General features: G+C 38.2%; 2 protein-coding genes across 2 annotated transcripts in view; one reads left to right on the plus strand and one right to left on the minus strand.

Moving 5' to 3' along the window:
• The window catches only part of fdl (fused lobes), a 166565-nt gene that overhangs the window by 68829 nt on the left and 82381 nt on the right, over nucleotides 1-15355 (plus strand). The window lies entirely within an intron of this gene.
• The window catches only part of s-cup (stanley-cup), a 41747-nt gene that overhangs the window by 8196 nt on the left and 18196 nt on the right, over nucleotides 1-15355 (minus strand). The window contains exon 2 of the mRNA XM_065230611.1: nucleotides 8284-8425. Within this exon, the coding sequence (XP_065086683.1) occupies nucleotides 8284-8425 (142 nt within the window). The remainder of the gene's footprint in view (nucleotides 1-8283; nucleotides 8426-15355) is intronic.

The following is a 15355-nucleotide window of genomic DNA, read 5'->3' on the forward strand; positions in this document are numbered from 1 at the left end:
AGGTTTTAAAACATTCAATAAGTCTCAATCATAGTCTACCCACCCCTTATACAACCAAAATTGTTATTTGTGAGGCGCCGTATATCTCGCTGACACGACATCCATTCTTTCTCGAACTAACTTCATTAGAAGCGGTTTATCACATTCTAGTTGACACTTCCAGAGGGCTTGGTATGATCATTGCGAATTTGAATGAACACTCTTTGCAACAATGTATGATTTCTTGTCCACCAAGGAACAAAGCACCGGATGCAACGTTTCTCATATTTAATTTTTCATCACAAAAAAAAAATACATCGATGTATCTAAATTACACATGTGACACGACCACCTCGCTCCACACTAGCTTTGAACTTTTTAATGAGAAAAAATGTCCACGTTTCACCCAGCCGTGACATGATGCATCATACAGCAAAGTAAACCGACGACAACGGCGAACGATATTTTTTGGGATCAACATCATCTGCACCCACTTGTTGGATATAGTGCCGCTAGGTGGGGTAATTGTTGTCACACGCACCACTCGTCCGCCCGTTCCAGGAAAGAAACAAAGTTCGTCACTTTCACTTAAGAATCTCCGGCACTTCATCGGCCGTATTGTACTTGCACGAACATTATGGGCCACGTCAAAGCTTTGAATTTTTTATAGCATTCGCACTGTGCTGTAGCTAACTTTTGTGGTATAGGTATTGGGAAGAAGGTCGCACCCCGAGGGTCGATGCGGTATTCTGATGAAAGATTCGATGCTTGTTGTAATTATTTCTATGGCCGGTATATATGCGAGGATACGTGGTTGGATCCGTCTGGTTACGAATGTTGGTTATTTAGGCTATAAGTAGGGCAATCTTCTTGGTATATGTTCTACGGGAAACGGTGGAATTTCTATGTCAAGGCAATGAAAGAAAAGCATGCACACGTGGTGCTAGAGGTTAGTCGTTCTCACGCTTATGAAAAATTCACAAGTGCTTGATTTTATCCGGATATAGAAACCGCTTCGAGGGTAATTTCAACGAATATGAAGTTAATAGCTCAAACCTCAATTTTACGAATTCCGTGGAGCGATGCTCTGGAAGAGACAGACATTCACCCCCACCCACGTATGTAAAAAGGGGAGCACTGTACCTAAAATAAATGCAAATGACCCGCTTGAACCGAATCGATTGATCGTAATGATTCGGAGATTAACACACATACACACACAAACACGCGTGCAGACCAAAACTGAACACAAAGAAAACAAAATTGCGTTAGTAACCGACCCGGGTCACCATGATACAACAACAACTGCTATTATCCGACTCAGCTTCCGCATCCGATGGGAGGGGAAGGACAATCCTAAAGGATAATTAAAATGAATTGCCCTGTTTACTGCCACTTTCACGCAGTGTCAGTCAACCCATGGTGTTTGTATCCTACCAGGAGATTTAAATTAATTTATGCCTCATCCACTAACGGTAAGTGTGGTAATATTGTTTAACCGGTAAATCCGTGGCTAATTTGTGACATGAGTTCTCACGCTGATGAAAATGGCTTTAACTGTTGGGTAGCAAACTTTTTTTTTCTGCTCGCACACAGCTTACTTAAATTTCTTTTGCAATAGGAAAAGGTTCATGGCCGTCTTGCCAATTTCTAACTGGAATTATGCCAATAAAATAATTTTGGTTGTTGTTTCGCAGAATACTATTGAGACTCGAAGAATAATTAAAACCTCAATAAAACTTGTAAGTGACAGAGACATATATTAAGTACATGAATAGCACAGTTGAAAAAACATTCTCCCTCTTTCGATGGTTTGTTCATTGTTGTAGCGAGTATCGGTTCCACATACACTCAAGTTTTTTTTTATACACGAGGTTTTTTAAACGGTTGCAATTTACACGGTACTTTTGTAGCGATTTCTCGATAACGATACAACCTATGGACTTGATTCGAATCACTTTATCCGTTTTAAGCCATACGTACTCAAATGACATATGTACTTTTTTTTTTAAATATGTCTATATTGACAATGCTATAATTACGAATGGCATCAAAATCCATTTTTTTTTTAAATATATGTTAGCATGTGAAAATAAAAATATTTGCAGGTTTTTCACGTGGTTTTTTACACGGTACATATTTTCGGTGTAAAAAAGACCTGACACACTTAAAATTTTTCGTCGAGATTCCAACAGCCGAGTAATTCTGCAATTTATTTTGCTGAGATTCAGTAAAACAATTGCCGAGACTCAGCTAACAAATAAAATTTTGCTGCGATATCAGCTAACAAACAGATATTTTGCAGAGATATCATCAAAAGTAAATGCAGAGATAATCGGCTGTTGGAGATTTTACCGAACTAGATAAAGTGTGTACGTCTTACGGGAAGATACTGGGGGTAAATCTAAAATCTAAAATTGCGACCGTCACGAAAAGGTGTAAGGTTTTGAACGCTTATAACTTTGTAATTTATAGATGAAAATTAAATCCAAATACACCAATCGATAGGAAATAACCCTCAAAATCTACTTAAATAAATGCTTTTCCAATTTTCCATAAAAAAAAAAACTGTTGAAAAATGTACAAATAGAAAGTGATAATTTTATCACTATTTTCATGAAATAAACGTTCTCCCAAACCCAGTCGTCATAATCGAGTACCATTTGGTTGCACATCGTGCTGCTTGAATCTGGAAAGTTATAAAACAGCGCTGCTTTTGTACCTCAACTCATTTTCGCTTTGGACTTTGCACAGGTAGCGGCAGCAGCAGCAGCAGCAGCAGCAATAGGACAGCAGCGGTTCCTATCAAGCGCACAGCGTTCGACTTTTCCACCTCGAACCTTGCGCGTCGCTCCCGCCGTGATCACTGGCTGCTGGCAGCGCCGTCGTCTCGATGGCGCAAGCGCTCCGAAGTGGATCAACCTCCTTGCCTGGATAATAACGATCCCGTGTTCTACAAATCTCGATTACTTATTCGAAAGGACATATCAGCTTTTGAAAGCAACGCATTTTATCGTCGGTTTGGCGTAACTGATAGCTCGCCCACGCATACTAACACCACTATATCAGGTAGGGGAAATTAGGGCCATCCATAAATGACGTAGAATTTTTTTGCCAATTAATCTCCCTTCCTTCTTGTAGCGTGTTTTGAAGGAGAATGAAAGATCCCTAAGCATGGGGCAACAGTGAAAATCAGCAGCACTCACACAATATGGGTTGGACATTTCAGCGAAATCTCGGTATTGATCGTCAATAATCCCTCCATTTAATTCTCAATTCAAATCCTTCCATTTAATTCTCGGTACATCCATTATTTTGCATAAGAAAACGGGGTGTTTCATTGGTGAAAAAATGATTTCTCTTCACAGATTACACATTTCTGTACCAAGCACTGAAATTATCAGACGGTACTTCTATTTATACTTTTAGATAAGCTATAAAAGTCTATTCTACTTGGAAAATTATGCTATATAACAGTTTATAAAATCCCAATTGTTTTGCTGAGGGGGCGAGGCATAGAAAGTCGTTCGATTGTATAATTCTCCAAGTAGGAAAAATTTAAATGCTTATCTCTTAGCATAAATAGAGGTAACGTCTAGTTTTTTTTTCAGTGCTAGGAACTGAAATACGACAGTTGTTGAAAATCTCATGTTATTTTTATGGCCACAACAATAAAAAATGCAGTAAAAGCAGCGTAATGTCAGTTCATGCGCTGTATTAATGATAATTTTGTCCTTTTTGGTAAGTAATATTACACCATATTTACGACACAATTGAAGTGCATCCAGTTTGATGTGATATCAAAATTTATTTTTTGCAGTGTACTTATAATTTCGACGGTTACAGCACGGATAACTTAACACCCCGTTCACATTACAGCGTATATAAAGTGATATACGCTGTCTAGCAATGAGCACTCATACATCTAGTTTTCACTGGAAATCCTATGTATGAGTGCTCATTGCAAGACAGCCTATATTACGTGATATAGGATGTAATGTGAACGGGGTAATCGTAATGGTAATGGTGACTAATGGCTTATTTGTATGGAGACATACTGGAGTTTTATAGTCTCCCAAGACTGCTATATTTTGGCAGAAGAGTCGACCTTTGATCGAAGAACAAGAAAAATAGCCTACAGCTGCTCGATTATGTTTCCGACAGAAGAGATTCCCTAATCTGAATTTGAATTTATGCTTAGTGGCGCAAACAACATGTTATAACTCTGTATTCTGGACAAGGCATTAGAATTATCATGATGTTTGATATCGTACACTGGGTGGTGGTCAGTGAACTGGGAAACCCGGCATAATCCCGGGAATTCAACGGAAGAAACATCATGAACCTTAACATACATAAATTAGTGAAAAAGAGTATGTCTTTTCCAAAAGAAATATTTGCTCGTTTTGCTGCAAAATTGCCATCAGTTATTCGTCTTTTTTTCGTTTTAATTATTCTATATGCATGATCCTAAAAGTGAAGCATTCAAGATGCAGGACTTTGGAAAAAAATGAGTGAAAATTGACTCCCAAAAAATTTCCGGGAATTACAGTAAAGTTTCGATTTTATCACGGTTCAATTGTTTTTCGCGTTATTTATTAGACTCGTGATTAATTTGAAACCCATTGAATTTAGATCAGAAAGCACTGTCATGCAGCAAAATGAATGATTCAATTATCTAATTTGTCTTGATCAAGCTTAATAACCTCTGATTGTATAATTGGTGATGTCATTGTCTCATATATATTCTAAAAATTACACTCTGAATAACACCATTCATTCCAGTCAAAATATTACCATGCATTCCCAGCCCAGCGATCCCGAAAATGCAATCACAATCCTTATTATAGCATCCAGTATAAAACATTTAACAGTCATACTACCAAACCTGCAAAGGGCTCTTGAGGGCAGTCTTTCGTTGTGAACTGGAGAAAAATGTACAACGACACGCGCCGAAAGCACTGCTGCTGCTGATGACGACCGGACACCACCACTCACCACAGGCGGTGATTAAATATGCACCGTTCGGCGAGACCGGATGGAATTCGATTTTTAAATCTGTGTTAGGGAAAGCGCTTTTCGCAGGCAATCGATGTTAATTTTAGTTATCATAGCAACAGTTGTACATTCGTGCAATTTTCAATGGTGACCGATTGAAAATTGATAAAGTCTTTATTTTTTATACAGATTCGTAGAAAAAATTCCTATTGATTGGGGTATTAAGAATTAACATCCATCATCTCTGAATCAAAATCAGAACACTTTCATGCTGCGACAGACTTTGGTTTTTGAAATTGCACCTCCAATGTTGCCTTAAAAATGGTGTGTTAGATTTAAACTTTTGAGAACTGACATCCGATTAATGTACAAATGTCCAGAAAATACTCTTCAACAAATTTATGGTGGTCCTGACCGTTTTGTCGTGATGGTTGAGTAATGCTGAGCTTTTAAGATGTTCAACACGGATTAGGCTGGTGAGCAGTATGTTGTTTGGAACGAGGGTGACGTGCTTGGTATAGATGGCCCACAACGACTCACGAAGAGCTACTGAATCCGATCAGTAGCGGTACGGCTTCTTCCTCCTTCTTCGGTGAATGGACGCTCATGTGGGCTGTAGCTCTTTGCTTGGGACAGCCTTTTGTTGTATACTGGAGAATAATGTTCAACGCCACGCGCCTAAAGCACTGCTGCTGCTGCTACTGATGACAACCGACTGGATACCACCACACACGGTGATTGAATAAGGAACGTTCGGCGAGAGCAGATGAAATCTGATTTTGAAATCTGTGTTAGGGAAAGTACTTTTTTTTTCCTTGATTTGTTTTCCGTCGATCTTGTTTTCCGTGCTGAGCACCAATGTTACCGACGCCAGGGAGGCAGTTCCCACACCTGGACCCTACCTATCGGCCCATCAACTCATGAACCGGGGACAAACGACTTCACTTCCCTTCCGAAGAAAGGCATGATCAGAGATGTTATGCCTCAGAACATCCCGGCGGCGCAGACTGGGATTGAACCCAGGCCTACTGGGGTGAGAGGTAATCACCATTGCAATAGTTGCACATTTGTGTAATTTTAAATAGATACACAGACAGACCACGTATATTTCCAGATTTTTTAAATATGTTCCAGATTTTCCCAGATTTTTTAAACATGTTGCTTTGAAATAGCACTGCAATGGATCTGCCTTTTAATCAAAAACTAGTAAGCCAAACTTGTTACTTTAATTATAAAAGTCCATCAACGTTGGACATTATTGGAATTTTAAGGTAATTCTGAAAATAGTTCACAGTGAAGTGTAAGGTGAATTCCTTGTGAAATCAAACGAGGATTTTTAAGCTAATTTTGAGTAGAGTTCCATCCATCTTTGTGGGCTTCGTGGTTGTGCGACTTCACCCGTCGTTCAGGTTATTGTGAGTGCCACGAAGTGAGGGTTCGATTCATGCTCTTGCCGGTGCAAATTTGGACTACCTGAAAAGTTCCCTACTAGTCTACTGGGTGTGGTGTGGTGTGTTATCCGTTGTCTAGTGTTAAATATTCAGTCTGTGCAACCTCTGGTTGAAGACGGTGTCAGTTGTCTTGTCAACTCTGATGACAGTTGCATGAAGATTTTGTGAATAAAGGAAATACAATCCGGAAGAGAAATCATAGAAAATTCTTATGATGAAACTTAAGGAGTATGCTGATCCGAATCGTGAGAATAATTTCAATGGAATTCTGTCCAATATTTCTATGGAGATTAATTTTAATAAAAATTTAAGACATTTAACGGAATTATGCGGAATTTCTGGGAAACTTTCAAAACCATTTTGGCAAAGTACTTGAATAATTAGGAAATACTGAAGAGGATTTCAAAACAATTTTCACCTTACCAACAAAGCAATTCAAAGGGAATTATCGGATGAGTCTAAGAAGAGCGTGACGGTCTTTCTGAAGAGTGTACCAAGACATTTATTAAGAATATTTTAAGAATTTCATAGAGAAAAATGGACCCAAAATAGAGCAAATTTTTGGGAATTATTACCAGTTTGAGGGAATTGTGAAATTGGAGAGTGATTTAAAAGAGATTCCAAGAGGTAATGCTGGAAAAGTTTGGATATTATATCAAGATTATTTTAGGGGAATATAGAAAAGAAGCATGATGGAATTCTAGGATGATTCCAATGGAACTAAAAAAAAGTGCAAACATATCCTGTGAAGAGTTTAAAGTGAATTCAGACTAACCAAAAATGTCATGATCTTAGAGCCAGGAAAAATATAAATTCAGAAATTTAGAATCATTTAAAGATCCTGAGACTTCCAAAATGAATCTATCAGACTTTCATTTTAGTAATATAGTAAAAATATTCTTTGGCATAAAATTATTCGTAATGGTTATGCGAATAGTGGAGTTACCCGTAGTTTAGGTAAACTGTGTGTAAGTACCATGATGTTAGACTTTGATTCCCACTTCAGCCAGGTGGATTTTACTTCAAAATAAAATGGTCTACTGGTCGACTTGGTGATGTAAGAATTAAATTTTAAATCTGATGAACCTGAGGGTAATATTAGAATTATTTAGGACTAACAAAATCTTTAAATTTTGGTATTGTATCAAATAGTAAGACTACATTGACTATTAGTTTAAAAAATCCATCCCATAAAATTTGCTTGATTGTTTGCTTCTCATTCTTTTTAAAAAAGTTACAGTTTAAAAAAACCATGCTAAAAATATTTTCTGAAGTTTAGTACCCACATTTAACTCAATTTTTGAAATTGCTGCGTAATGGATATTTAAACTTGTTGGGCACACTGTATCAATACTTTTTCACTTTTGGATGATTTTAGCAATGCTAATAAGTTATTTGCTTTATATAATTTATTTAAAAAGATAATTCATACCCATTCCAGTACCTTAAATGAATTCCAGATGATCATACTGATCGATTTTTACAGGAGATTGGCACATCACTTTGATTTCAATAGCATTATGTTAAAAACTGGATTTTTTGAAGCATTCCAGATTTTTCCTGATTTTATGTTCTAACTGGTCCAGATTTTTCTGAAAATGACCTGGCAACGCTGCTGACGGCAGCTTCAAGAAAAAAAAGGCTGTGCGAAAGGATTGATTAGACTACCATGCATCTCCATTGATTTATTGCGAACAAGTCGCCTTTGCTTTATGATTTTTTTTTCTGTGCACCGCTTTAGGAATAAATTACGTGAAAAGTGGTGTTATTTCACTATCTAACATAGCGATGACACCATGTTGGAAGGAGACTTTCCATCGAAACCCCTTGATCTGTCATCGGTCAGTTTTCCTACCTGTTCCACACTGTAGATCTCCATATTAGCTTCGTTCTCCAACCACTGCTGCCGGTAGATTGAAGTCGATCGCTTCTTAATGTTCCGATGGCAGCAGTAGCACACAAAACACACCACCGTTATCACAACGGACAGCATTGCCCTGTGGAGTAGAAGGAAGAAATAGAACAATCGTGAGTGTGAAATTGAGTACTTGTTACACAGTATTACGTAAATCCTAATTGAGCGACTATTTTCGTTCCTATCGAACCTAGCATATCTAATAGCCCAATTAAGTTAGTAATTGAATGATAATCGACCCGCCGCCGTTGTCGCCCATTCACAGTGGTTTTAAACGCGAAAAACTGGAAATTTCCACCAAGTGAGCACGTTTTTCGCGTTTTGATCCACTGTGTGCTTTCGAGCCCAGTTAACTTAGTCAGCTTGGGGATTCGTTACAACGAAGAATAATGCTTTCGCTGACCTTCGTTTGTTGTTCACAAAAGATAAACAAAACCACGCTCGAAGGATTCCCGGTTTTCTTTGCGTGGATTTATTCTATAGGTGATTATATTGATTTAAAGAAGCGTTCGACGGCCACGTAGCACAATATACAACAAGCTGTCCAATCGTTTTGTTCAAATTCTGCTAATGAACATCACGCGAGGATAATGTCTTAAGATATTATCAAATTCCACCATCCTCGCGCTGAGTTTAATCGACGACGATGATGATGATGATGATGATTCCTACTCTATGTGGATGTAGTTAATGATGATAATGATGCTGACGTCGACCGTTTCCCGACTGTAGGCCGAATTTAAAATTTATTACCTAACCTCTGAAGGACACCCGAAGACAAACTTTCTAGCATGTGGTGAATTACGCTCTTACTCTTGTACGAGCTTGTACTTGTTTTAAACTTAGTGTTCGTTGAAACACTTCCACAGTTATTAATTGAGATTGAGATCTTTCTATGACAGCCAATGCATGAATTACAAATGTTGTGTGGCTAACAATTGAAACTCTGCCTAGGGAATTCGAATTTTCTTGATTGGTAATCGAACCCGCTACCACCGGTTTGATAATATCGTGCCTTAACTCACTTCACTAGGCTATCTGAGGCCCCACCTGAGTTGCGTTGGAGGATCTTAAGGTTAATGTCTAAAGTTATGTCTCAGAGAAAACCATTTTTGAAATTTTTATTCACTCGCCAGGTCATTTTTACCTTAATGTGGTTTCATCGAGTGCACCGCTCTCTCTCTCCCCACCAGATTCGATTCTTTGCCCTGGTAGAGCAAATGTTCATGACCAACGGTAATTAGGAACATGAGTGGCCAATATTAGGTGGGAAGCGAAGAAAATATGATACGAGACTGTTATGTTAGTTGTTGATGATTTTAGCTCGACTATCGAAATGGGAGTTTGTTTTTATGAATTTTCTGTGCCATGTGAAATTGGTTGGTTTTGGTCATTTGACCTGGATCACAATAGTCGGTTTGTTTGTGGCGTATGAAAAATTCCTGAATGTCAAGGACAGTTTCGCAGGACTTTGAGAAAGTGGGTCAAAATATGTTGCAGCAAAGTGGAGTTCCAGTTTCATTGTTGTATATTTTGTGAGAGTTGATATTTGGGCTCTTGAAACTTCGAGGTGTTAAATCCAGAGTAGTCAGATGTACGGTTTCCACAGTGTTTCACCTTATGGTAAAGGCGTTTTTTAAAGCGTCTGTCCCTGTTCCGCAATCTAGTGCCAATCACCGACGTACATCTATTGCCATCCATTGACGGCAATCGAATGTGCAGGAAGGCAGCTTCCACACCTGCGTAGGATATCGAACTAATTCAGGCATGACATTTGATAACGGCACAAAAGCTTTTGTAAACAAACTTTTTAAGGCCCTTTACACGCGAATCGAAGTACGCTCACGCAAACCAACAACATCATCGGATAGGGGCAACTCTCACCTTTTCGAAAGTGGCATTGGTTTGCGTGGGCGTACATTGGTTCGCGTGTAAAGGGTGTTTACAAATGCTTTTGTACCGTTATCAAATGTTACGCCTGAATTCATTCAACAACATGGGCCGGGACCAACGGTTTTACTTCCCTTTCGAAGGAAGACATGACCAGAGATTTTTATACCTCAGAAAAATCCCACCAACATCGGCTGGGATTGAACCCAGACCCATTGGGGTGAGAAAGCTGTAACGCTTACCACTACACCACCGGCGTTGGCCTGACCAATAAAGTGTTGATATTATGTTGGCCTGACCGGTCATATTGATGATGATGATGATGATGATGGTCCCACCTCTTACAAAGGTTTGAGCTGGACGATTTATCTTTAAGATAATTGAATATGACATTTTAACCAAGTTGGCAAACAAAATCGAACTGGTTTTAGTTACAGATATAAATTTCCTCTAGAGTTTACAGTTGCTTCATATAAATGTGGAAAAGCTCAGGCGTCCACCTCTTAGTTCGCCTTTTTGTCCACCTAAAATATTCATAAGTATTACAAGCAATCAAGAGTTAATGAACCATCAACAAAGCATCCTATTACACTAGCAACCCCGCAATCTGATGCTATCATAATTTTCAGCAATGTCAGGAATGCTCACGAACCCCCAAAATTTGCCAGAAAACTTACTACTAACTCAAGGTATCTTCCTCCAAATATGCTTCAAAATTGCTTTTTTTTTATCAAATGTTAAATTCAGTCCTCTATATCAGTGATACGCGCGCGAGGCGCAAACCTTTGTAGACAACTTTTTTTAATTAATCTACTACTATAAAATCAAATATTAAAAATCCATCATCACCCTCGTGGCGAACAGAAATAGTTTTTGCAGTGCTACAATAATTATTAAAAAGTCGTTATGACAGCTATCCATATAAAATAATCCGTTAGAGATAACTTCGTCAAGATACATAATTTGTCAATTCATATAAAAAATCACTGGATAACTGTTCAAAAGACAGTTTTAACGTGTGAAATGCAGTGTCTTTTAAATTCTGTAAGTGTTGCTAAACGTTTGATACGTCTAGGCATCGAATTGAAAACATTTATTCCTTTATAATATAATGAATTTTGTGAAGCACAAGTCAAGAAATGTGGTGTTCTTCTTTCAACCGCGTTTCTAGTATTATATCTATGAAAGTCATTTCCTCTTTCAATTCGATCACACAAATATCGAGACAGCAAACCGTTAACTACTTTAAAAATGAACACCATAGTCAAATATACAATTCTTTGCTTCACCGACAACCATTGTAAGGCGTCTAGCATCAAAGTTGAGGAAGTGAATCTATTACATTACGCATTATTTTATCCTGCAAGCGCTGTAATCTCGATATTTGTGTTGCATTGGCCAGAAATAAAATGGAAGGGCAAAAGTCAAGATGAGGAGAGATGATTGATTTGTATAGCTGTATTTTACTGGCAATAGTTAAATCGTTTTTCAGTCGACATAGAATTCCATACTTCTTGGAAATTTTCTTGATGACATTGTCAATGTGAGAGTTGAACTTAAGTGTGTCATCAATAATCACGCCAAGATATTTAATCTCCCGAACGCGATCAATAGTCTCATCATCAATTACAACAGAGACGTTCTCATTTACTCGATTCCGCGAAATTACCATAAATTTAGTTTTACTTGTATTCAATTTTAACTGCTTATACTTCAACCATCTACTTAGAGAACGCAAATCTTCATTCAAGTGTTAAACGGCATCATCTAAATCCTTAGCTGCAATGAATAACACAGTATCATCTGCAAAAAGATTAATGTCGCAAAATCGTAAAACACGTCGCAAGTCATTAATATACATAATAAATAACAGGGGCCCTAATACACTTCCCTGGGGCACTCCAAGGTTATTCCCCACGGGACTGGAAACAGAATCATTAAAAACAGTCCGTTGAGTTCTGTCAGACAAATAGCTTTCAAACCATTTATATGCAGTACTCGTAATTCCAAAGCGCTTGATTGATCTTAACAATAAGGGCCTAGAAATTGTTTAAAAAGCGCGTTTAAGATCCAAAAAACAGCAACAATCGTATCTTTACACTCCAAGTTATTTTTCCACTTCGCTAATACCAAATTCAACGCGGTTTCACAAGAATGACCTTCCCGATATCCCGATTGTTCTGGTATCAACAAACTATTACTATTTAAATACTCCAACAGCTGGCCTTTAACAACAAGTTCTAGAATTTTCTCTAATGTGTGCAACATGTTGATGGGACGAAACTCTTCGGCTTTAATCGTTCCAGCAACTTTTTGAATAGGGACCACTAAGGATTCCTTCCAAATTTGTGGCACATGTCCAGTTTGTAATGATTCATTAATAAGGTCCAGCAAGATGTGGCCAATGACATGAAAACAATCTTGAATAACTCTAGCATTAACATTATCTACTCCAGCCGATTTTCCTAATGAAAAACAAATAACTCTAAGTTCATTCGGATTTCCACCTAAATTATGACAAGGTTTTCGTAATCAAAGCTATAAGTTTTTATAGTCAAATTGTTTCTCAGAGTCTGCATTTTGAGTTTTTGATATAAAGAACCGATTTTGATGCGATTGACCACAAGGTATCGATTCCGAGTGAAGTTAGGTTTGGTCACAGTACCGGTCACTCATGCCGTAAATCGTAAATCTTTTAAGAAGTGGAACCTAGATGCATCAACAAGTGAAATCAATACCTTACTGAGGACAATTGATGGTTTCTTGCATCATGTGACCTAATCCAGATGTTCCGGATACCGGTTCCAGTGGCCACAATAAAGTTCCTCATGAAAATGGTCATGCGACACATCAAAATCCATTGAATTGATGTGATTGTATCGATTCTTCGAATGTTTTGCCAATATTCTGGAGACTTGTTGTCACTGACCAAACCCGTATGTTCCGGATACCGGATGCACTTTGTAGATGAATGAGAAAGATTTGGAATTACGGTTTTGTGAGGTTATTGAAAGATACAAGTTTGTTGCGCGGAGAGGCTGAGGCTACTGTGTAGTTGTTTATTTATTTATTTGATAAGGCTCGATCGTATTACCTTTACAGAGCCGAGGATTCTTGCTCATTTTACAATACATCTTAAATCTATAGTCAAAAGGTAGAACACAATCAGGGTTGCTCCCACTCACTTGCTATAAAATATGTTTTTTTTGGAATTATGAAACCATTGGATGATATAAGGATATGTTGTACTTGCAAGTAACAAGAAGAGGGTGTGAAATGTGTGTTTGACACATAAAACCTGTCAATATTGCTTTCAGTGCGTCACAATCAGCGATTTCATGATTCGTGAGCGTTCACTCAAGGTGAGCGCTCACGAATCATGAAATCGCTGATTTTGAGGCACTGAAAGCAATATTGAAAGGTTTCATGTGTCAAACACATACCTTACGACCTGTTCTTGTAACTTACAAGTACTAATTACCATGCTAATGGTTTCAAAATTAAAAAAAGCAAGTGAGTGGAAGCAATTCTGAACACAATAAACACTTTATCTTCCGCTATACAATAAGCCTCCTCCATTAGAACGAGAGACGGTTCCAGTGGTTTAAGTGTATGGCAGTATCGCCAACGGAGGGCAGAGCACTTCCATTGCAGCGATGGACGCAAAACGTGGTTATCACTCACACACTCATCACGAAACGGTTGCTTTCCAAAGTCGACGATGCATCGACCGAAAGAAAGAACTGCGGATGAAGAACAATAAGGAGGACCACACAATGGTTGCGAGTAAACAGATGATCGCAAGACACACATCGGGAATGGCCTGCTTCTGTCGATAACCGAGTGAACACTGAGCATTTTGAAGATTGTACAACACGGAAAAAAATTTGAAATGTTGTTTTGTTACTTTTAACGCGTTTCGACTGTTTTAGTTGATCAGGGGTGAAATGAGCACCATTATTTAGTGGGGGTAAAGTGAGCATACTCTATTGCATCATCTAACCTCAAATGTCTCTCTACTGGCTTGTCAATTACGTTGTTTACCTACGGTGGTGATGTGGCGAACAAGCAAATGAAAATCCGGTAGGGATAATATGTCGGAAACGGCCTTAAAAGTGGCCATGGCCACTATCAAACGAGCCACTAACGACCATGGCATTCCAAAAAACAGACGCATCTGAAGCAGAAGTGTCGTCGGGGGAGGAAGCGATACAAATTGGTTAGTTCAAAGCTGTTTTTTCTCCACTGAAGAAAAAGAGATAAAATCTACTTTTTAGTAAGGTGCTCATTATGCCCCATACATTGACTGTTCACGTGGTTTAGGATCACAAACCTAAATCGTATTTTTTTTTAGTATAAACCCCTGTTTTTCTCTTCCCAATCAGTTTGTCAATACATTTCGTACAGTACTGTAGACTATTAGCTAATGACATTCGAAAATTGATGCCATTTTGTATGCTTAATTTCGCAATCAACCCAATCGCCCTAAGCCTCTTTTTTTGCTGCAAAATGAAATTTTTGCCTGTATAAGCTGTTCTGCAGCTAAAATTGTTCTCAAGTTCATTAATCACTTCCCTCAGTTCCACGTAATTTAACACTATTTTAAGTATCCCAATCCCAACGCTACACGAAATGTCTAAGAAAATCTGGAAATTTGGGCTCAAATGCCATAAGAAAACATTCTGATTGCCTTCCTGCAACATCTAACGATCGTAAACCGTAACATTTTCCACATTCATTAGACACTCCACGCGGACTGCCCGCGAAGTAGGTCATCAAATCAAATGCCAACGACAGAATAAAATCAAATCAAGAATAAGAGAAATAGCCGAACCATGAGGCGAAGACAAATGGTAATGTGCTGTTTGAAATGTCAAAATAGAGGAGAAGAAAGTAACTATCCAACACACTGAAGGCAAATGGAATTGTACAATGAAACAGAAGAGCCACGTATATCCTGCTGTGTGATGGAAAAATTAACATGCCGAGAAATGGCAGTTCGTTTGCTTCGTATCAGTCTATTAATTTTTGTATATTAATTTCAAGGAAAGCATTAAATTCACGAATTACGAGTTGGTGAACAAACTCAAATCTTCCAGTCCGCTGGAATTGCAACCGCTCG

The sequence above is a fragment of the Ochlerotatus camptorhynchus genome, unplaced genomic scaffold, assembly GCF_037179485.1.
Source record: "Ochlerotatus camptorhynchus isolate MF236.1 unplaced genomic scaffold, CSIRO-AGI_Acam_v1.1 ptg000330l, whole genome shotgun sequence".
Taxonomy (NCBI): Eukaryota; Metazoa; Arthropoda; class Insecta; order Diptera; family Culicidae; genus Ochlerotatus; species Ochlerotatus camptorhynchus.